Source organism: Danio rerio, chromosome 20, assembly GCF_052040795.2.
Source record: "Danio rerio strain M-AB ecotype USA chromosome 20, GRCz13ab, whole genome shotgun sequence".
Classification (NCBI taxonomy): Eukaryota; Metazoa; Chordata; class Actinopteri; order Cypriniformes; family Danionidae; genus Danio; species Danio rerio.
Window position 1 is genome coordinate 2,356,040 of NC_141040.1, and position 22,961 is coordinate 2,379,000.

At 39.8% G+C, this 22,961-nt stretch overlaps 3 protein-coding genes across 20 annotated transcripts in view; 1 reads left to right on the forward strand and 2 right to left on the reverse strand.

The window, feature by feature from the left end:
- The window catches only part of ppil4 (peptidylprolyl isomerase (cyclophilin)-like 4), an 892,903-nt gene that overhangs the window by 193,005 nt on the left and 676,937 nt on the right, over positions 1–22,961 (reverse strand). The gene's annotated exons all lie outside the window — the stretch shown is intronic.
- Positions 668–3,280, forward strand: smlr1 (small leucine rich protein 1). Its single transcript, NM_001410329.1, is given in 2 exon segments — positions 668–887; positions 2,832–3,280. Coding segments are annotated over 2 exon segments (231 nt in total). The 5' UTR covers positions 668–769; the 3' UTR covers positions 2,945–3,280.
- Positions 5,416–22,961, reverse strand: part of epb41l2 (erythrocyte membrane protein band 4.1-like 2) — a gene marked incomplete at its 5' end in the record, with an annotated part of 141,405 nt that continues 123,859 nt past the window's right edge. For 12 of the 18 annotated variants that reach the window (NM_001443345.1, NM_001443353.1, NM_001443349.1 and 9 more), the window contains 6 exon segments: positions 5,416–6,314; positions 9,157–9,268; positions 11,174–11,254; positions 12,118–12,216; positions 12,679–12,807; positions 14,729–15,178. In NM_001443345.1, the coding sequence (NP_001430274.1) occupies positions 9,164–9,268; positions 11,174–11,254; positions 12,118–12,216; positions 12,679–12,807; positions 14,729–15,178 (864 nt within the window). In that variant the 3' untranslated portion in view covers positions 5,416–6,314; positions 9,157–9,163. 18 annotated transcript variants of the gene reach the window in all.

Here is a 22,961-nt window from a genome sequence, read left to right on the forward strand (position 1 = left end):
CATGGATCCATCCTGCCTTGTATCAGCGGTTCACTTCGGGCCCATTAGTACTAATTGAGCATTGTGTCAACGCCACAGCCTACCTGAGTATTGTTGCTGACCATGTCCATCCCTTTATGAGCACAGTGTCCCCATCTTCTGATGGCCACTTCCAGCAGGATAACGCACCATGTCATAAAGCGTGAATCATCTCAGACTGGTTTCTTGAACATGACAATGAGTTCACTGTACTCAAATGGCCTCCACAGTCACCAGATCCCAATCCAATAGAGCACCTTTGGGATGTGGTGGAGCGAGAGATTCGACAAATCTGCAGCAACTGTGTGATGCTATCATGTCAATATGGAGCAAAATCTCTGAGGAATATTTCCAGTAGCTTGTTGAATCTCCGCCATGAAGGATTAAAGCAGTTCTGAAGGCAAAAGGGCGTCCAACCCAGTACTAGTCAGGTGTACCTAATAAAGTGGCCGGTGAAAAGTATAACGCACTCAAACTCAGTTGCAGGCACAGTGATGTTTGTACTGTTCAGAAAGGAGTTTTGATTTATGACTCGTCTCGAATACTGACGTGTGTGTTTGTGTGTTCTGTTGATGCAATTTGCTCTTCTGATAACACACACACACACACACTCCTGAGTTCAGAGGTCATTGAGTCAAGCATTAACCAGCAGCGGTAAATCCTCTAAATGATCACGGGTTTCAGCTTTACCTCCAGCTTTTTGTTTGGGTTTGTGTAGTGTTCCTCCAGTTTTCCCGCGGTGCAGGAGCTGATGAGTGCTGTGTTTCTGGACGAGCTGCCGGGATGGTTCCTGTGGACGGGGATCTTCCTCCCTGTGACTGCGCTACTGCTGCTCCTCATCGCTTTCTTCAGCGGCAAACTCACACACAGTAAGACCAACAACACTACATACAGACCTGTGAGGGCGCATTGTATAGTTTCAGCAGAAGTACAGGAATAATGATGTGTTAATATGCAAACTAAACGTCACTTTATTATGAATAATGATGAGTAAAGGCAGAACTTTAACTAGAACACGAGTCACAAGAGCTCACGTGTGATTAACAGCTACCTTAATTACTTGTTAGTACGTCTTGTTAATGAATGTTTTAATGAACATTTAAGTTTAAGCTAAATGTAACTAACATGAAGTCACGAGTTAGTAATGTATAATTGTGTCATGACTTTACTTGGAGGGGCACATCGTGTTCAGACACATGTGTTGTTGTGCTGGTTGAAAGTCTCTCCACAGTCCAATAGTAATGACTAAAGTAAATGAACTACATTTATACCCAGGTGAAAAAAATCATAATTAAATGCAATTAAAATACACTTAAATACCCGCAAATACATTTTTAGCACATTGTTATTTTTTGTGTTAAATAAAAGTTTGATGGTTTTACACTATAAATATACTAATTAAAAGTATGTTTATTCTTCAGTAGGACTTAAGTACACTTGACAAAAGTATACTAAATACCAGCAATACTTAAATAAATCTTTAGTGTTCTACAATAAAGTACACTACAGAAAAAACATCCAACAGAGTTTTATTAGAGTGTTTTTTAATTTTGTGCGTTAAATGCTTTCAACATTAGTTGATTTTTAATACACTGTTTACATACTAATCCTAAGTTTAAAATAAGTTAATATATAAAAAATCTATTAGTAATGTATTGTAGTAGAAGTACATTTTCCCAAAATACTTTTAATACAGTATTAAGCACACTTTTTACAATTTGTATATTATTTTAATATATTACTATTATACTTTAAATTTGTCATAAATATATTTAAATGTTTAAAATTAGTGTTCAAGTGTATTTCTAGTTTTAACTAAATATATTTTAAAATACAGATATAGTTTGTTAAAAGCACATTTTAGTTCAATTTCAGGGTGTCTCAAAACAGCACATTTGAGTACACTTAGATGGTATTAAATGTATCTTAACATATACTTAATACTATCTTTTAGTACATTAAAATTAGTGTGAAAATAGAGCACTTTTAGTACATTATTTAAAATATATACTTAGTGTACTTAAATTGTATTTTAGCACGCTGCTTTCACATTTTGTATATTCTTTTAATATATTACTATCATACTTTAAGCAATTCTTAAATATATTTATAAATGTTTAAAATTAGGGTTCAAGTGTATTTCTAGTTGTAACTAAATATATATATTTAAAATACAGATATAGTTTGTTAAAAGCACATTTTAGTTCAATTTCAGGGTGTCTCAAAACAGCACAGTTGAGTACACTTAGGTGGTATTAAGTTTATCTTAACATATACTTAATACTATCTTTTAGTACATTGAGTACAAAATTAGTGTGTGAAAATAGAGCACTTTTAGTACATTACTGAAAAGTGTACTAAGTGTACTTAAATAAAGAGCATTTTAGTGGACTTTTTACCTGGGTATGTATTTATATGTATTTTTATAGGTGGGCATAGATAATTTTTTTAAAATCTAGATTAATTTGACTGTAATCTTGGAATTAATCTAGATTAAAATGGCTCATTTAGATTCTGCCGAAGGCATTCAGAATATGTGTGCTACCCAAATAATGACTAAACGGGTTTCTCAAGCCAGGTGGCGCATTAGACCAGGGGCTCATCTCCTGTTTCCAAAATGCATCACAAACTGCAAGATGTACTGTGGTGACCCCAGATTAATAAAGGGACTAAACCAAAAAGAAGATGAATGAATGAATGAACTCAACTCACTCCTTCATAGTAAACATTGCAGTTTACCCTGTTGAAGGCCCATTCTGGTTTCTTCAGTACAGTGTGTTTGTCTGAGCGAGTGTTTCTGGTGTGTCTCTCAGCAGAGCAGCAGCTGGCCGTGAGCGCAGACCCTCGACAAACAGCATATCTGCATTGTTTCAGACAGCAGAGAGAGAAGAGGAGACACACACCACACACACACAAGACCAGATGAAGAGCTTTGGAGGAACACACACACGACCATACACAAACAAGCACAGCCGCAGAACTCTGGAGAAACACACACACAGTAGTGTACTACAGTACTTAAATGGATATGCTGTTGTGATTCAACAGTTGCTATGGTTACACAACAACCACAATAAAAAAAATCTGCTGTGGTGATCCTACAGTTGCTATGGTAACAACCACAATAAATGATCTGTTATGGTAATTATACAGTTGCTATGGTAACAACTATAATAAATGGTCTGCTGTGGCGATTATACAGTTGCTATGGTAACAACTACTACAATAAATGATCTGTTGTTATTATTCTAGTTGCTATGGCAACAACTACAATAAATGCTGTTGTGATTCTACAGTTGCTATGGTAACAACACCTACACCTCATAGTCCGTTGTGGTGATTCTATAGTTGCTATGGTAACACAACTATCTCAATAAATGATCCGTTGTAGTGATTGTACAGTTGCTATAGTAGCACCGACACTAAATAGTCCATTGTGGTGATTCTATAGTTGATATGGTAACAACAACCACAATAAAAAATATGCTGTGGTGATCCTACAGTTGCTATGGTAGCACAACAACCACAATAAATGGTCATTTGTGGTTATTCTACAGTTGCTATGGTAACAAAGCAACCACAAAAAATGATCTGTTGTGGTGATTATAGTTGCTATGGTAACGACAACTGCAATAAATGATCTGTTGTGATGATACTGCAGTTGCCACGGTAACACAACTACAACAATGACAGACAGCCCTGCCCTAAATAACTGATAGGCTATAAGTTATTTAGGGCGGAGCTATCAGTAATTTGCAGCGGGGCTATTAGTTGTAGCCCAGCCCTAAAGGCATTCCACGTGACCAGAAGTGTTTCAAGGTGGGAGGAAACATTATGGTATTTGAATAAAGATTATGAGGACAAATTAAATTGAACACATTAATGAAGAGCACAGATACATTGTTTATAACAAGCACTACTGTATACATAAACAAATATGAACTGTCTGCTGTTTAAAACTAGCTGAGAGCGCCATCTGCTGTTAAACACAAGCCTTAAGCGCTGTCTGCATGCAAATTTAGCCTAGAGCGGCATCTGTTAAAAAATACCCTAGAGCACCATCTGCTGTTAAAGGGTCACGAAACACCAAAACACATTTTTTGAGCTGTTGACAGTGGTATCTGTGTCCCACACTGCTAAAAACACTATTAGGACACCTATATTTCACTAAAAAGTGTAAATTGGTTGTTTTTGCGTTATTTCAAGCAAATTCGTACTTCCGGTTTGAAACTAATTTTTGAAGCTGCGTCACGGTCATGACATAATAGCGTGTATTCCAGCGTGCAGACTGGACGTCTGTGCCAGAGTGTGTCTTATTACATCTTACAGTGTGATGCATTAATGCATGAGTAAGGATTGGTTCAAACCAATCAGCGCGCTCTATTGTGCAACTTCATTAATATTCATTACTGTCAGAGTGTAGATGGCAGAGACGCCACGTTGTGTTGGCAAAACAAGCGTGAAGTGAAAACACCCTGCTGAAACGAGGTTTCATGGCCCTTTAAATTCTAGCCTAGAGCGGCATCTGTTAAGATCTAGCCTAGAGTGGCATCTGTTAAAAACTAGCCTAGAGTGGCATCTGTATAAATAGTCTAGAGAACCATCTGTTAAAAACTAGCCTAGAGCAGATCTGTTAAAATCTACCCTAGAGCGGCATCTGTTAAAATCTAGCCTAAAGTGGCACCTGTTACAAACTAGCCTATAGCGGCATCTGTTAAAAAATACCCTAGAGCACCATCTGCTGTTAAAATCTAGCCTAGAGAGGCATCTGTTAAAATCTAGCCTAGAGTGGCACCAGTTAAAAACTAGCCTAGAGCAGCATCTGTTAAAAACCAGCCTAGAGCAGCATCTGTTAAAATCTACCCTAGAGTGGCATCTATTAAAATCTAGCCTTGAGCGCTGTCTGTTGTTAAATCTAGCCTAGAGCTGCATCTGTAAAAAAATAGCCTAGAGCAGCATTTGCTGTTAAAATCTAGCCTTGAGCGATGTCTGTTGTTAAAACTAGTATAGAGCGGCATCTGCTGTTAAAATCTAGCCTAGAGCAGTATCTGCTGTTAAAATCTAGCCTGGAGCAGCATCTGCTGTTAAAATCTAGCCTAGAGCAGCATCTGCTGATAAAATCTAGCCTAAAGCGGCATCTGTTAAAATCTAGCCTAGAGTGGTATCTGTTAAAACCTAGCCTAGAGCACCATCTGCTGTTAAAGTCTAGCCTAGAGCAGCATCTGTTAAAATCTAGCCTGGAGCGGCATCTTTTTAAAAAATAGCCTTGAGCGGCATTTTAATTTCACTGCAACATTAACATCAGGAATCATCAATGTTAACGTTAAACTGAACGAACTATTAATGTTGGACTACAATCACATCAAAACTCTGAACCAACAAAGCACACAGGCATAATTAGAGAATAAACAAACTTTTATTTGAAGTGTTACACAATGGGTGGGGCATAAAAACATGACAGATCATCCAAAGCTGCTTAAAAAAAGGAAAGAGAGTCAATGCTACGGTTTAACTGCTATACAGCGGGTGGGATGAGGAGCGGACAGAGAGAGACGGAGCACAGGCCTACAAACATCAGCGCTGGCAGTTCATTTGTTCATCAAAAAATTTCGCTAAAAAGATTTAAAACACTCGGGATCTCCACCAAATCAGCAGATTAAAAAAAAAAAAGATGATCTACAAATACATATCTGAATGTTGGTGCCAGAAAAATGGCTGGAAATCAAAACTTTCCATAGAGCTGCCTAGGTTTCTTGTTTTTGTTTTGTGTGTGTGTAAGGTTTCACCTGGTTCTCAGAGAGGTACAAGAGGTTCTTCTTCATCCTCTCAGTGGAATGTTGGTCTGCATAGAGGAATGATTGACAGCGCTGTCCACCAATCACAATCATCCTGTGCTATCCCTTCCCATTATGACATTATAAAACCAATTGACAATTACACTGTAGTCCCGCCCCCATCATCAGCCCCGCCCCCTACAGTAATGGTTCATGTCACCTTCATATGCTCACGCTCCTCTTATTATTAATTAATATTACGCCCCAACAGGACTCCTCCTCTCCAAACCCGTGAACTAGGAATGTGAATTACTAATCGACAATAAAAATAACATAAATCTGGTCTTCATAAATGGTCAAGACGATCTTTTGAGAGGGGAGGGGGGGTAAAATAGAGATAAAACAAACACTAAAAAAATAAAATGCTACAAATGTTAGCTAAGTGGTTCTGGTTGTGAATGATAGAAGATGCAGATGTTCCTCCTCCACCGGCGACCCGCTCTGACCAGTCCGACTTCAGCTCTGAGAGAGAGAAAACACACACACACACACACACACACAAGATTTACTCATCAAGTAAATGTGCACCGAGCGGAAAGAAGAACAGACATCTAGAGGAAGAGATCTAGAGAAGACATGTAGACAAAAAGGAGAGTTTTGAACATGGCTCCTCCTAATGATCGCAATATGAGCTCTATAACACTGACACATTCAGCTCTGTTCAGGGTTCATTCACACCAAGGAAATTAATATCAGAATAATTATATTTGTGTCCACACCAGCAAATGATTTATTATTTTATGATTTATTTTAGAATTAGCCCATTTTAACCAGCAGATGTCCTCAGTGTGCAACATCTCTAGCAAATTTGGACCTGTGAATTCAGCTTGTGTAATCTAGAGTTTCGTCTGTTATTAAAACTCGCCTAGAGCGCCATCTGCTGTTTAAAAACTAGCCTAGACCACCATCTGCTGTTTAAAACTAGCCTAGACCACCATCTGCTGTTTAAAACTAGCCTAGACCACCATCTGCTGTTTAAAACTAGCCTAGAGCGCCATCTGCTGTTTAAAACTAGCCTAGAGCGCCATCTGCTGGTAAACACAAGCCTTAAGTGTTGTCTGCACGCAAATCTAGCCTAGAGTGGCATCTGTTAACAAATAGCCTAGAGCACCATCCGCTGTTAAAATCTAGCCTAGAGCGGCATCTGTTAAAAAATTAACCTAGAGTGGCATCTGTTAAAAAATAGCCAAGAGCACCATCTGCTGTTAAAATCTAGCCTAGAGTGACATCTATTAAAAAATAGCCTAGAGCAGCATCTGTTAAAAACTAGCCTAGAGCAGCATCTGTTAAAACTAGCCTAGAGCGCTATCTGGTAAAAATCTAGCCTAGAGTGCCATCTGTTATAAACTAGCCTCGAGCGCTATTTGTTAAAATCTAGCCTAGAGCGCCATCTGTTAAAAAGTAGCCTAGAGCCCCATCTGTTAAAAACTAGCCTAGAGCGGCATCTGTTAAAAGATAGCCTAGAGCAGCATCTGTTAAAAACTAGCCTACAGCAGCATCTGTTAAAAACTAGCCTAGAGCGGCATCTGTTAAAAACAAGCCTAGAGCGGCATCTGTTAAAAACAAGCCTAGAGCGCTATCTGTTAAAATCTAACCTAGAGCGGCATCTGTTAAAAACTAGCCTAGAGCACTATCTGTTAAAAAGTAGCCTAGAGCAGCATCTGTTAAAAACTAGCCTAGAGCGGCATCTGTTGTTAAAAATTAGCCTAGAGTGCTATCTGCTGTTAAAACTAGCCTAAAGCGACATCTGATGTTAAAATCTTGCCTAGAGCGGCATCTGTTGTTAAAAACTAGCCTAAAGCGCCGTCTGCTGTTAAAGCTAGTCTAGAGTGGCATCTACTGTTAAAACTAGCCTAGAGCGGCATCTGTTAAAAACTAGCCTAGAGCGGCATCTGTTGTTAAAAACTAGCCTAGAGCGGCATCTGTTGTTAAAAACTAGCCTAGAGTGCCGTCTGCTGTTAAAACTAGTCTAGAGCATCGTCTTCTATAAAAAAATAGCCTAGAGCGGCATCTGCTGTTAAAACCAGCCTAGTTTTTGATATTTGTTTCTTTTTTTATCCATCGAACTGAATCATAGAATGCCTCAACATTGTATCTGAGAGATAAGTCAGTAAAGCTGAGAAAAACAAAAGTCTCGCTTATACTGTCAAAAACACCACACGGAAATCAGAGGGAAAATTTCTAAATCACACAAGGTCTCCAGATAATACTAATCCCGTGTGAATCATGCTTCATCAAGACTTTCTGCATTTCTAAGGTTTAGTGTAGCTGCTCAGAGAGGTAAAAGCAGCTCTTCATCTCAAGAATAGTGTGCCGGCAGCACAAACACACTTCAATCCCTGATGAATGATGATCTGGGCTCAAACTTCAGCAGCGGTTTGTAAAGTGGTGGTGTGTTTTGATGCTGTGGATGATAAAACCCCACTGCAGAACAGATCTGAACAGTGATGTTCTGTATCAGTGGATGTACAGCATCAGCTGGTCTGAGAACAGCGAGCGCCGTGGTGGGCAAAGCAAGGCTTCGTGAAACACTGAAACAGTCGAAGCAAACGTGTCTAAGCTTTGAAACATTTCAAAATCAGTCTCTACAGTGACACCTAGGGGTCATTTTTATGTATTGCTCTGCAACAGCTTCAGCAAAGAATCAGTTAAGCAAACTGAGGTATTAAAGCCCAGAGTTGATACTTGGATCTCGACATTGTGTCGGAACGACAGTTTCACATCAGCCATCCCTAGCTGTAGATTTGGACATGATTGTGCTGAGTGAGTGTGTGTGTGTGTGTGTGTGTTACTGTCCTTAAACAGTCTCAAATATTAGCAGGAAATTAATATTTTTAAACTATTCACACAAAAAAAAAAAAACAATCACAACTGTGTTTATACACTTTAAGGATAACGGCAGGTCAGAGATGCAAGAACAAAAGAAGATACTCTGAAGAATGCTGGACAAAGCAGCTTATATAGTGTTTCTATGGAGGTGAACAGCTGCTTTTTTTCCAGCATTCTTCAGAATATCTTCCCTTGTGTTTAACAGAGGAGAAAACTTGAGTGTGGAAACAGCTAATTAAAATGTTTGCATGGACTATCCCTTAACATTAGCATATAAACTACTATTGGCTGTTTCTTTATGCGCAGATTATAATGTGGAGTGTATGGATTGCGGATCTGCTGAGATCTCCAAAAACATTGGTCAGATGGAAAAAAGAAAGAGATGGACACACACACACACACACACACACACAAGGAGAGAGGAAGAGAAGCGAGCGCTCGGGCCGCAGGAGCACGAGGAGGTTCGAGTGTTTACCTGCGCTTCAGTCGTCCTCCTCGGCCAGCTCCGTCTCTTTGTGCACCACCACGCGGGTCACTGACATGTCAGGGTGCTGCTCTTTGGCCTCCTTTATAGCCTGGGCCAACGCCTGACCCGCACCACACACACACACATGAACAAACAAAGCAAACAAATCAAACAAAAAAATGTAATGGAACAACTGAAAAAATGAACACACACACACACACACACACACACACACACACAGATGACGGGGAAACACACGTGTGGATGAACCGGTCTCTATGGTAACTCATGTGCGTGATCAGAAGGCTGTGCGTCACACAAACACACACACGATGCGCTACACTAACAGAACTGACCCTCATTCACACTCTTAAACCACTGCACAAGCTAACATCACCACACTGATCTCAGGTCAGACTGACCGGCGTGGTGTTCATTAATTAAAACACAAGCTCTTTTTTTCTTCCAGCCACAGACAGACATGTGTGCTTATGTCAGAGTGTGTTTGTGTGTGTGTGCCTGTATATGTGTGTGTGTGTCTGAGTGTATACTGTATGTGTGTCTGTCAGTGGTGTAAAGTAACAAATCTCAAATACGCAAACTGCTGTAATAGAAACGTTTTCTTCGAAGGAAGGAAGAAAGAAGGACTGAAGGAAGTACTGAAGGAAGAGAGGACTGAAGGGAGGAAGAACTGGAGGACGGCAGGACGGAAGGAGGGAAGGAAGGACTGAAGGAAGGACTGAAGGTAGGAAGGAGGGAAGAATCTAATGAAGAAAGGAAAAGAAGGGAGGAATAAAGGAAGGAACAAATAAAGTAAAAAGAAAGGAGGGAAGGAAGGAAAGAAGGAAGGGAGGAAGGAGGGAAGAAAGGAAAGAAAGAAGGAAGGAAGGAGGGAAGGAAGGAAAGAAGGAAGGAAGGAGGGAAGGAAGGAAGAACTGAAGGCAGGAAGGAAGGAACAAACAAATGCACTAACAACCAAATGAAGGAAGGAATAAAAGAATGATTGAGTGAGTGAATAAAAAAAGATAGCAATTAAGGAAAGAACAAACGAATGAAGGAAAAAAACAAACAAACGAATGAATGAATGAATGAATAAATAAAGGAAGGGCAGAACGAACAAACAACGGAAGGGAGGAAGAAAGAAAAGGAAGGAAAGAAGGAAGGAAAGAAGGAAAAAAGAAGAAAAGAAACGAAGGAAGGAATGGAGGAACGAATAAACAAAGGAACGAAGAAAGGAAGGAACAAGCAAGCAAACGACAGAATGAACAAACAATGGAAGGAAGGAAGAAAGGAAGGATGAAAAGAAGGAAGGAGAGAAGGAAGGAATGAAGAAAAGGAACGAGGAAAGAAAGGAAAGCAACGAATGAAGGAACAAACAAACAACAGAAGAGAGGAAACAGGGAAGGAACGGAGGAAAAAGGAATGAATGAAGGAAAGAACGAACAAAGGAACGAGTGAACGAAGAAACAAACGAATGAGCGAAGAAACGAGCAAGAGAGAGAGAACGACAGAATGAACAAACAACGAAAGGAATGAATGAAGTAAGGAATACAGGAAGATAACTGAATGCACTACAGAATGTTACGTTTACACATCCCTTCTCAAACTGCATGTAATGGCCCGTTTCCCCTGAGTGGTTCAGTTCGGTTCAGTACGCTTTTATGGCTGTTTCCACTGTCAAAAGGTACCTAACAGCGAACTGTACTGTACCACTTTTTCGAAAGGGTACCAAACACGAGACGGGCTATAAACACATCAGTCTTTCACAGTGTAATGCGCACTACTCTTGAGTACTTTAAGATGGCTACTGTTTACTCTACTGTGAGTAATATTTACAGCAGATGCTTTTACTCTACTGCACTACATTTTAGGAAAGTAACATTACTTTTACTTATGATTTTTCAGTCCTCTTTCCACCACTGATGTCTGTGTGTATGTGTGAGTATTTCTGAGAGTATATGTGTTTGATGTGTCGCAGTATGTTTGAGTGTGTGTGTGTGTGTGTGTGTGAGAGAGAGAGTCTCACCTGATCGTGATCAATGTCAGAGTCTCCCGTGATGACGATGCGCTTCTCAATGCGAGTTTCTGACAGGCCGCCCTTTAGTGTCTGTCCATCAGAAAACACACACACACACACACACACACACACACACACACACACACACACACACACACACACACACAATTCTATTTAGAACGGGTAGTATGCAAATGACAGCGTGTGTGTTACTATGGTTTTGTGTGCTTTAGTGTGTTACCTTAATTGGGTGTGTGTGTGCATTTTACCATGGTGTGTGTGCGTTACCTTGGTAATGTGTGTGTGAGTGTGTTTGTGCACATTATCTTGGTTATGTGTGTGTGTGTGTTACCATGGTGGTGTGTGTGTGTGTTACCATGGTAATGTGTGTGTTACTTTGATGATGATGCGTGAGTGTGCATGTTGCCATGGTTTTGAGTGTGTGTTAACGTGGTGGTGTGTGTTACCTTGGTGATGTGAGTGTGTTTGTATTATCTTGGTTATGAGTGTGTGTTATCATGGTAGTGTGTATGTGTATGTGTGTTACCATGGTGGTGTGTATGTGATATCTTGGTGATGTGTGATGGTTATCTTGGTTATGTCTGTGTGTTATCTTGGTGATGTGTGTGTGTGTGTTTGTGCATGTTATCTTGGTTATGTGTTTGTGTGTGTGTGTGTTACCATGGTGGTGTGTGCGTTATCTCTGTTTTGTGTGTGTTATATTGGTGATGTGTGTGTTTGGGTGTTACCTTGGTAATGTGCGTTTTATCTGTGTGATGCGTGTGTGTGTGTGTGTTTGAGCATGTTATCTTGGTTATGTGCATGTGTTACCATGGTAATGTGTGTGTTATTTTGGTGATGTGTGTGTGTATGTGTGCATGTTGCCATGGTTGTGAGTGTGTGTTAACGTGGTGGTGTGTGTGTGTTGTCTCGGTTATGTGTTTGGGAGTTACCTTGGTGATGTGTGTGGTGGTGGTGGTGCAGAGAGACTCAGAGGTGATGGTTTGGGCAGTCATGAGGACACCAGGCTCTCCGTCTCCATTACCATCCAGCTGTCAATCAAACACCGAACACACACTGAGCATCACACACTGGCCACAGCTGCATCACTCTGCATTCAAGACAACTAACAGCTTCATTCACATTTGGCAACATCGCAAGCAGCCAGTAGTCTGACAAGATGCAGACTCAAACTCTAATGGACAGCTTCACACTCAGGGCTGTTTATGCTAATGAGGGAGAGATGGTCACTAGTGGGTGGGGTTTCCCCCTCTGATGACACGTACATAGGGGGAATGTCAATCAAAGTGTTCCTGCAGACTGTCTCATTACATACAATATAATTAACTCATGTTTATTATTAGAAGCTGGCTATAATATTCACACACCGCTTCAGTGTTTAAACCTCTAATGAAAGTGATTGTTGCATAAGAGGTGCCCTTTAAATCTAAAAAAAATACAAAATTAACCTTGGTTTCTTGTGTCTGAATGCTGAAGTTCTGATGTTGTGTTACCTGCGCAGCTTCATAGGTGATGGTCTTGGTCTCGGTGTGAACGATGGGCACCTCTTTAGTGGAGATCTCCGTCTTCTGCGCTGCAAACGTGTCTGAAATGGTCACCATCTCCGTCTTCACAACTGGAGGCTACGGAGAGACAGAGAGAGTGAATATAATGACAATAAAACTACACAAACACTGCTAACAGCACACACACACACACACCAACACCAGCTCATGCAGACCGCAGAAAAGCACCACTATGAACTACACCTCTTTGGTAGAAAGCATGCAGCCTACAGCAGCCTCAGATAAAAACAACGAGCACGAATGAATGTGTACAATATATATAAAGAAAAAATTCTGTAATAATGATTATAATAAAATAATAATATAAAAAAAACAGACATGTCCAAAATAATAAAAAAGCCGAAATGTGTTGAAAATATATATGTAAAAAAAAATAATACCAATAATAATAAAAAATTAATATAAAAACAAGCACAAAAGGGTAAAAAAAAAAAAACACCCAATATAATAATAAAATAAAAATAAATAATAAAACAAGTGTCAAAAAACAAGCCCAAAAGTGTCAAAAAATATATAAAAACAAAATAATAATGATAATATTAATAATAAAATAAAAAACAAGACCAAAAGTGTTAAAATATATTAAAAACAATTCCTATAAAAGGAAATAAAAACAAGCTCAAAAGTGTCAAAAATATTTAAAAAAATACAATGGAAGAATTATTAAAATAAAAAGAAATAATAAAACCAGTCTCGAGTAATGAAAATAATAAAAAAACAAGCCAAAGTGTCAAAAACATATATATAAAATTGATATTATTAATAATAATAATAGGCCAAAAAATAATAAAATAATAAAAAATAAGCACAAACGTGTTTTATATATATATATATATATATATATATATATATATATATATATATATATATATATATATATATATATATATATATAAAACATAATATACAAAAGAAATGAAAAACAAACCCAAAAGTATTAAAACTATTTTAAAAAATAACTGTTAATGTATTTATAAAACCCCCAAAAATAATGTAAAAAATATATGTAAAAAAACAACCGCAAAAGTGTCCAAAATAATAATACAAAAATAAATACACCCCAAAGGTGTTAAAAATAGATATAAAAAATCATAAATAATATAAAAATATACATTAAATAAAACAAACCCAAAAGTGTGTGTGACATGTATTAGTGGAGCTTTGGTTTCTGAGCTCTTTGGTAGTGTTGATAAAACAGCACATGCACAAGCAAAAGCACGCACGCACGCACGCACGCACGCACGCACGCACACACAAACACACACACACAGAGCAGAATGGATGCTGTATCAGAAAAATTTCAACATACTGCGCTTCAAAACACTCACAATAATTTAGGGTGTAACGATACATTGAAAATACAAAAATTAATTGAATTGAAAACCATATTTAGATGTTTTTCAGATATAAAGTAAGTCAGATATAAAGCCTAAATTAACATAGTATAATTTTTAACTATTTACAATTACTTTATTTTTCAGAAAATGATACCATTTTAACTCTTGTTTGGCTTTGTTTATAGCATTGTTAAATTGTTAAAACATATTGTTACACCCTGATTTACCGTGTTGTGTGTTCAAATCAGCACTGGTTTGTCTGCAAACAGACTCAATGTACAGTAATCAGGATATCGAACAAGCTACACAACACAAAAACCATGCACTGACACACAACATGCAATGTACAATATACACTCTTTAAAAGCCTGTGTATTAGTGTGTGTGTGTGTGTGTGTGTGTGTGTGTGTGTGTGTGTGTGAATATAAAGGAATAAAATCAACGTAAAAAGGCGATAGGATGGAATGACTGATGTTTAAGCAGACAAAACGCTTGTTTATTTTAATACTACGATCTCTTCCTTCGAGAAAAAAGGTGAAGAGGAGCAGCCTATGTTGAAGAGATCTTGATCCGGGAAGGATTTTGGGAAATGGAGGAGAAGAAGAGCAGCGGCGGCCTCTGAAACTGATATTAATAATTACCTCCGAACAACAAATAACCTCCGTTTCCACTCGAGAAACGCCGCCATTGACAATGTGAGGCTCCTCCTCTTCTGTCTCAGTGGGCGGGGCTTCTGGAATGGGGGAGTGTCCATTGGGAGCTTCATCCTCTTCGGTTTGTGCAGAGGGGGCAGGGACTGCTGGCTCTGTTTCTGTGATTGGCTCAGGCTCAGAGGGCGGGGCTTGTTGGTTAAGCTCCTCCTCTGGCTCTTCTTTGATCAGCTGGACTGAGATGCTGGGCGTGTGCGCGTGATACTCAGCCTCGTCTTCACTCTCGCTGTCAGACGATAAACTGCGGTCCTGCGCCGCGCTCTCTGGTTCAGGAGTGGGACTTTTGGGCTTGGCTTTGACCACCTCCTCGATGACCACGGTTTCTTCCAAGACTTCTACGACCTCTGGCTGACCGTTGACCTCAGGTTTGACCTCTGTGCTCTACACCAGACAACGACACACACACACACAAACAAGGGATGGAGAGAGAAAGCAAAAAAACAAACGATGACCACAGGAAGAAAATAACTTAAAAACAAACTGAAGGAAACAAACTTGTGCAGACCTTTGTCAAAGTCAGTATCCTGTACATGCAAACAAAAGCAAGGCTGTGATGCAGGGATGAATGAGTGTGTTCAATGAGATGTGTTTACTGGAGAAGCAGCTAAATGGCTAATCCTTGAAGCAGGATCTAATCTTGAAAGGGTTTCTCAGAAACCATTATAGCTTTGGAAAATGCCTACACAGGGTTCACATGCATTCACGAACAACTACTTTTTAGAGCACCATTCAAGAGTTCACACATAGCTGATATACCCTGAGAGAGAGCCCTGAGGCCCTGTTTACAGTAGTTTTAGGCCCTGTTTAAACTAGTGCCGTTTAGTTTTAAAACAGCGTTTTAGATCAAAAACGATCCGCGTCCACACTAGCGTTTCACCTAGCGTTTCTGAACATATCTCCGTCCACACTACGCCACCAAAAACGTATATCACGTGACCATTCGCGCACTCTAGGCATGCGCATTCTAGTATAAACAAAGCATGCGTCTCGCTCGGCATTTGGTTATTGTTAGTCAACAAACGCCGGTTGAACATTAAACGCGATGGCAAAGAAAGCAAGAGAGGTATTTTTGTGGACAGGCGACGAGGTCGAGACGTTACTAAACGTAACAAATGAATAACTGCAAAATGGACAGACAATAGTGCAAACAACGTTCGCATTTCTGTGTCCATGTTGTTGTTTACAGTACTGTCTTCCGGTAGCATTAAAGCCATGTGTTATAGTCATGTGATAGGGGCTTGACGAATAAGGGAAGGATACGCAATGACACAAAAGCCCCAATCAGGTAGCGAATCTCAGCAGTCCCGCCTCCGTATTCAAATGTCTCCGTTTTCCTTCATCCACACTGAGACGGAGCAGCAGCGTTTCAGAATGAAAACGGCCTCTCCAGCGTTTTAGAAACGTTCCGTTTTCAGCGCTTGAGAACTCCGGCGTAGTGTGGACAGATGGCGTAACTGTAGCAAAACTTATGCATTTTAAAACGAAAACGCATTAGTGTAAACGGGGCCTCAGTTTTAAAATGCATAAGTTTTGCTATGGGAGACATCTGAATACGGAGGCGGGGCTGCTGACATTCGCTTCCTGATTGGGGCTTTTGTGTCATTGCTTATCCTTCCCTTATTTGTCAAGCCCCTATCACATGACTATAACACATGGCTTTAACGCTACCGGAAGACAGCAGACCAGAATTTACTGTAAACAACAACATGGACACAGAAATGGGAGCGCTGTTTGCACTATTGTCTGTTTTAGGCGCCATTGTGCAGTTAAACTCTGCCTTTTTTACAAGAGCAGTTGAATATATTCGCTAGAACGCACATGCCCAGAGTGCGCGAATGATCACGTGATATACGCTATTGGTGGCGTAGTGTGGACGGAGATATGTTCAGAAACGCTAGGTGAAAGCTAGTGTGGACGCGGATGGTTTTTAATCTAAAACGGTGTTTTTAAACTAGTGTAAACGGGGCCTGAGTCATTTCGGCTTTGTTTCAGACTAAACTGTTTCAGGAATTTCAATTCAAAAGGAAAAAAAATGGCTTTAGTTTAGTTTTTGTTATATTAACATTGGATTAATATCCCTTTACAGCCATATCCTGTCCAGTTTTGTTTGAGTTTGGCTGTCGTTTCAAACTAAAATGGTCCTGTGGTCCACTACAGCGGACATGTTGTAAAATTAAAACTAAAAACAAAAAATGTAAAAACTTTAAATTGTAGATTTTTTTTAACCCAAAGGATGTAAAATAAAAAATAAATAAATAAATAAAAATCACAGAAAAAAGAAAAAAAAAAAAAAAAGAAAACGAAAGAAATTTCTTTGGGTCTCTGTAGGATATATTTGAACTTTCTGTGAAGAACGGCACTTCCTCTGATGGACCGTTAAGGCTGATTCATACTTCTACGTCAAGCGCACGTGTATGCTACAGCACTGCCTACGTGCTGACGCATAGCCCTACGCTGTGGCTGTCGGCGTCACTGACGTGCACCTCTCAAAAAATGTAACTACACCTCGCAACTACGCGTAGCGCGAGCTCTGTGATTGGTCAGCTTGGTAGCGCTGACGAGTCTGGGCGGGACCGAGAGTCAAACGAGCCCGAAGGGATGTTTGTTTACAAGTGTGGAGTCCCGTGAAGGAGCTCCGGATGGAAAGTTTTGTTTTGGATTTACATCATAGTTAAAGTTGTTGCACGTCCGCCGGTTCCTGCCTCAAAATGAGCGAGTTTGAGCCACTTGTACATTCAGGAAGTGTTCAGGAAAAACAGAACAGCAGCGAAGAAACTCGACACAGAGGAACATTTACACCTCACTGCCAACTAGCGTTTTGGAAGTGTTAATGCAGACCGACAGCGCGCAGAAGTATAAATGCACAGTTACGCACGTTACATGCGCAGTGGGTCACGCCAGTCACTTGACGTAGAAGTATAAACCAGGATTTATTCCCCAGACAGGTGATTTTGTTCCAACTCTTTTGTTTCACCATCTTATGTTTTTTTTACAGCTGAATTTCAGTTGATTTCTTATTTATTTTAAATCCTTAGCCAGTTTGTTATACTTTGTTATTCCCTTTAATAAATCTTTATTTCATTAATAGCTTTTTGTGTATCTGATCCCTTTTATGGTGTGGTCGGGAGCGAGCTGGTGATAACAACTGTCATCACGAAGACAAAAAAAATTAACTATTAGAAATGGCCGATTAACAGTATTATGTTTAAAAATGTGTTGAAAACACTTACATTTAAAAAAGTACTTGACTATATTTAAACACATTGGTCAAATATTTAAATCTTTAGCCTTTAAGGAAGATCTCAGTGAACACACTCCACATCTGCGGCTCGCAGCACTGCTCTCATTTGAGTGTGAACTCAAACATGTGACTAAGGTCCATAAACACTGACACACACATATATAATCCGCAAGCAACAGAACGAGAGAGACACAATCATGACAAGCTGAAAGATGAGCAGATGGACGGACAGACAGATGGATGAATGATGGATCTGGCGAGATGGAGAGCGTCTGCAATGGAAAACAGATGAGAAGTGTGTGTGAGAGTGTTAGGCGTGTGTGTGTTTTGCGCAGGTGAGGTTAGCTGGAGGAGGACGCTGGAGCACCTTGCTGGCGTCTCTGCTGTCGGCCTCGGGGAGAGGAGAGCTGATCTGTGGAGCCTGAAGATAACCATAGGACACACGGTTTAAGACACACACACACACACACACATATATATTTACACCCGTGGCTGAAAGAGCAGGTGTAAACACTCTCTGAGGTTTAACAGAAGATCTCACACACACACAAACTTGCACACACATAACTAGAAGATTCACACATACACGACGGCAAAGATGAAACTAGAGGATGTTGTTAGGTTAAGTTTATGCCCAGTCTGACTTCATACAGTGAAGGGATGACCCGATTTAGTGGTCCAGGGCCTCACATGTTTCCTCTTTGTGAATTAAAATGTGAAGATTTCAACATTAATAGTGGGAAATGTTATTGTTAAAAGTGCTGTATGTGAGTTTTTGACTCTTTTAAAGCATAAAATACCATAATATGTCTGCAGATATTTCAGAAACATGCTCAGTGAACATTCTTGTTATGTGCCGGAATGGCTGTCTGTGTTTTGGTCATTTAACCCACCCAATGCCAGTTTAGCCAATTATATTCCAGCAGCCAGGGTTGCCTTGGTGGAAAGTAGCATATTTTGATTTATTCATTCAGAAAGGCTCTGAAAGCATGTGTCTGCGACCGAAATGTGACCTCTGTTGGACAGTAGCAGACTCCGAAATGAGACGCAGATTCAGAGTTCCACATGAGGGGCTTATTATTAGCAAATAATATAAATATTACAAGCGTGAACATTATGTGAGCATGTTGCATTGTAAGCCCGTGTCCTAACAACACGCTACTTGATGAGATTTGCAGTGATGAGCAATTTGGCTGTTTGCACCAGACGAAACACGACAGAAATGTAAATGCAGCCATTCAGAAGCACAGAATAGTGCACTCACTGCACTCCAGACAAATGGCAAGGTTTATCATCTAATGAATACATATTAAACCTCTTTAACATGATTAAATGTAGATGCTGAATCACTGATATGTGTTGGTTTGCACTGAATCACAGTTCTAGAGTTTAATTTATTTTATTTTCCAGATCTGGCGTGATCTATCTGCTGCTGCTTTCAGTAGTATAGTAATAAATGTGATGTAAAATGGCTTTCACACTCACATTATTAGCATTTAACACTGAATAAAGCTCATGAGGTGCACCTGAGCTGATCATTGTCAGTTTTCTGTTGTTGTGAGAACTAGAAGCCGTTTCTAAAATATAAATTTACGGTGTTTGTTAGGACAAAAACTCCTTTAGTATAGAAAATATTCCTTCTAGTGTGTGCTGTTGTTTTTATTTATGACTTAAATCAGCCTTTAGGCTGGATAGTCATGCACACTCATGTCAATCTGGCAACCTGAGCGTGTGTGGACTCGTCAAAGGAGGAGCCGGGTGAATGTGTTTTGCTCCAGGAGTGCAATACCTAGTTCAGCCACTGGGTGTCAAACTTACATACTGCACCTTAAAGTGTTCATTTTATTATTATTATTTAGTATTTTGGTTTCTGTCAAATGTAATTTCGGGTTGAAGGGAGTGTTCATAAGGCTGTTATGGCATATTTATAATCATGATATGACATAGCAAGAATGAGAAAATTGCTGCTTATTACAGCTGTTATTGTGTCACTCGCTCAGATTTAAAATGCAATTATGAGATGCCTTTGTCATGACAACTTGACATTATCAAGACTACAAAACTTGTCATAAATCTGTCATAAACATAATTGTCTTGAGACCATAATAATGGTGTCAATACTTTTCTGATCACTTTTTCAGTAGAACAAACTGAATTCATCATTAAACTTCTCATTAAAAGAGTCAAAAATGTTATATCATTAATATTCAATGACATTTTAATGACTAATTTAATTTGTATCGCTGTAGTTGAGATCAAGAAAAATATGAACGATGCAGTTACATTCAGGACACAAGTACAATGGCCTCGTGGCAATCATGTTAATGACAGATTTATGACGAGATATGTTTTCTTGGCAAAGACATCTCAATCAATGTCATCTTTGCACTTAAAATGACAATCAAGGGAATGACTCTTAATGTCAGTTGTCATCAGCATGCACACAATATTCATGATGTGTGTTATGTGATGATTATAAAGCTAAATGAGCAAGTAAAGAGTTGCTTCAGCACTACTCTCTGCTCATTTCTGAAGCATCACAGTGTTCTTCAGACTCTACTGTCAGATCTGAGCATGAACTTTAGTTTTCAGGAGGAGCAGGCAGAAAACACAGCAGGAGAAATGGAGAGAGAAGCGGCACCTCGGGCTGAGCTGAGACTCTCCTGCCCTCTGCTGGAGCAGCAGCGGCACTGCAGGAGCCAGACAGAGCCGAGAAACAGGCCTTACTCAGAAACAGAGAGGTGAGCTCCTCTTCTAAACTCTACAGTGACCACAGCACATCACCAGAGACAAGCAGAGGAGAGGACAGCAACACACACACAAACACACACACAGAGAGAGAGAGAGAGAGAGAGAAGAAACAAGAGAGAGAAACGCAGAAGCACTTCAGTGAGGAAAGAACAACTACTAATACATGCACGCACACACACACACACATATGCATGCTCGCATGTATACAACAGGCACACAAACATACACACACGTATGCACTTGCAAACACACACACACACACACACACACACACACACACACACACACACACACACACACACACACACACACACACACATGTAAACACGCACGCAGACAAACATTTACACCCCCACACACACACACACACACATACGAGCGTATGCACACATATACACTCACACATACACGCACATACACACACGTACAAAAATGCATGCACACACACAAACACACACAGACATTTACACTCACATTCACACACAAGTACATACCCATGAACACAAATGCATGCAAACACACACACACACGCACGCATGCACATATACATGTATGCAGACACACATTTACACACACACATGCACTTGCAAACACACAAGTAGACACATCCACACACATACGTACACAGGTACACGTATTGATGCATGTATGCACACACACACACACACAAACGTGCACAAACATGTACACACACGCACGCACATATACATGCATGCACACACACACAATTACACGTAAACATGTTCACAAATGTGCACAGACATGTACACACACACACACACACACACACACACACACACACACACACACACAGGCATGCACACATACATGTATGCACACCGGACAGACGTCTACATGCACACATACATAAATGCATACACATGTACACGAACATACACAGATGTACACACTCACACAAACACACACACACACACACACACACACACACACACACACACACATAAGCACACACATGCACATATTCAATCACACACACACACACACACACACACACACACACACACCTTGCTTTTGATGGTTTATGAGGACTCTCCAGAGGTGTAATGTCTTTTATATAGTAAAGAGCTACTGTACAGCTCTACTGCACCACTAAACCCAACCCTCACACTTCTGAATGTCACAACAACTCATTCAGTACCATTCTTAAGCTAAAGTCCTCATGAAACATCTCAACAAAGTACTACCTAGCTCACATTATACAAATCTGTGTTCTCGTAAACCACCAGAACCAGCACACACACACACACACACACACACACACACACACACACACACACACACTGAAGGAGCTGCAGTCAAAGCATTTCAACGTGAAGAGAATGAAAAGCATTTGCAATCACAAACATAAAGAAATAAACACGCAAACAGGCATAAATGTGCAACCAAGTCTCCAGCAGGAGCTGATCATCAACACTGACAAAGAAACCAGTGATTGTGAAACACAGAGGCAGCATCATCACATGTGCAGCTGAAAGAGACACTGTGTGAGTAAAAACTGCAACTGAGAAGAGCAGCAAACCTAAACAACGAGAGAAGAAGCGTTCGGCTAACACAAGAAACAGCGAGAGAAAACAACAGAACAGCATATATATATACACATGAAGAAAACAGAAAGAGCAGCGGCAGCATGAAGAACAACCAATCAGACTCAACGCTGCCCTCCTATTGGCTGATGTAGAGGATAGGAGCCGTGCGTGTATGTGTGTGTGTGTGTGTGTATCCGTGAGACAGCTGGGATTATGGGTAGTCTTTGTAAATCCACTTAGACAATAGTGCATTGTGACGTCAGGAGTGACAGGTGTTAGCTAGGCATCTCATGCTAACGGGGCTTACGCTGGGAATGCGATCATCTAAATAATTTCATTAAGAGACACTCAAGACCATGCACGTCTTCATTGTGCTAAAATTGTACTTTTGTTTAGCTGCTATATCAGTACATATGTTCATGCAAAAATGTGATTTGTTTGTATCTTCAATTGTGCTAAAAGAAAAAAAACATACTTTTGTTTTGCACATACAAAAGCATGATTTATATTCTATATTAGTACATATGTTTATGCGGTATTTAGTTTTGCTGGGCCTTTATTTTAAGATATATATTTTTTGCTTACTTTAATAAGATGCATATTAACATGAAACTAACACTAAACC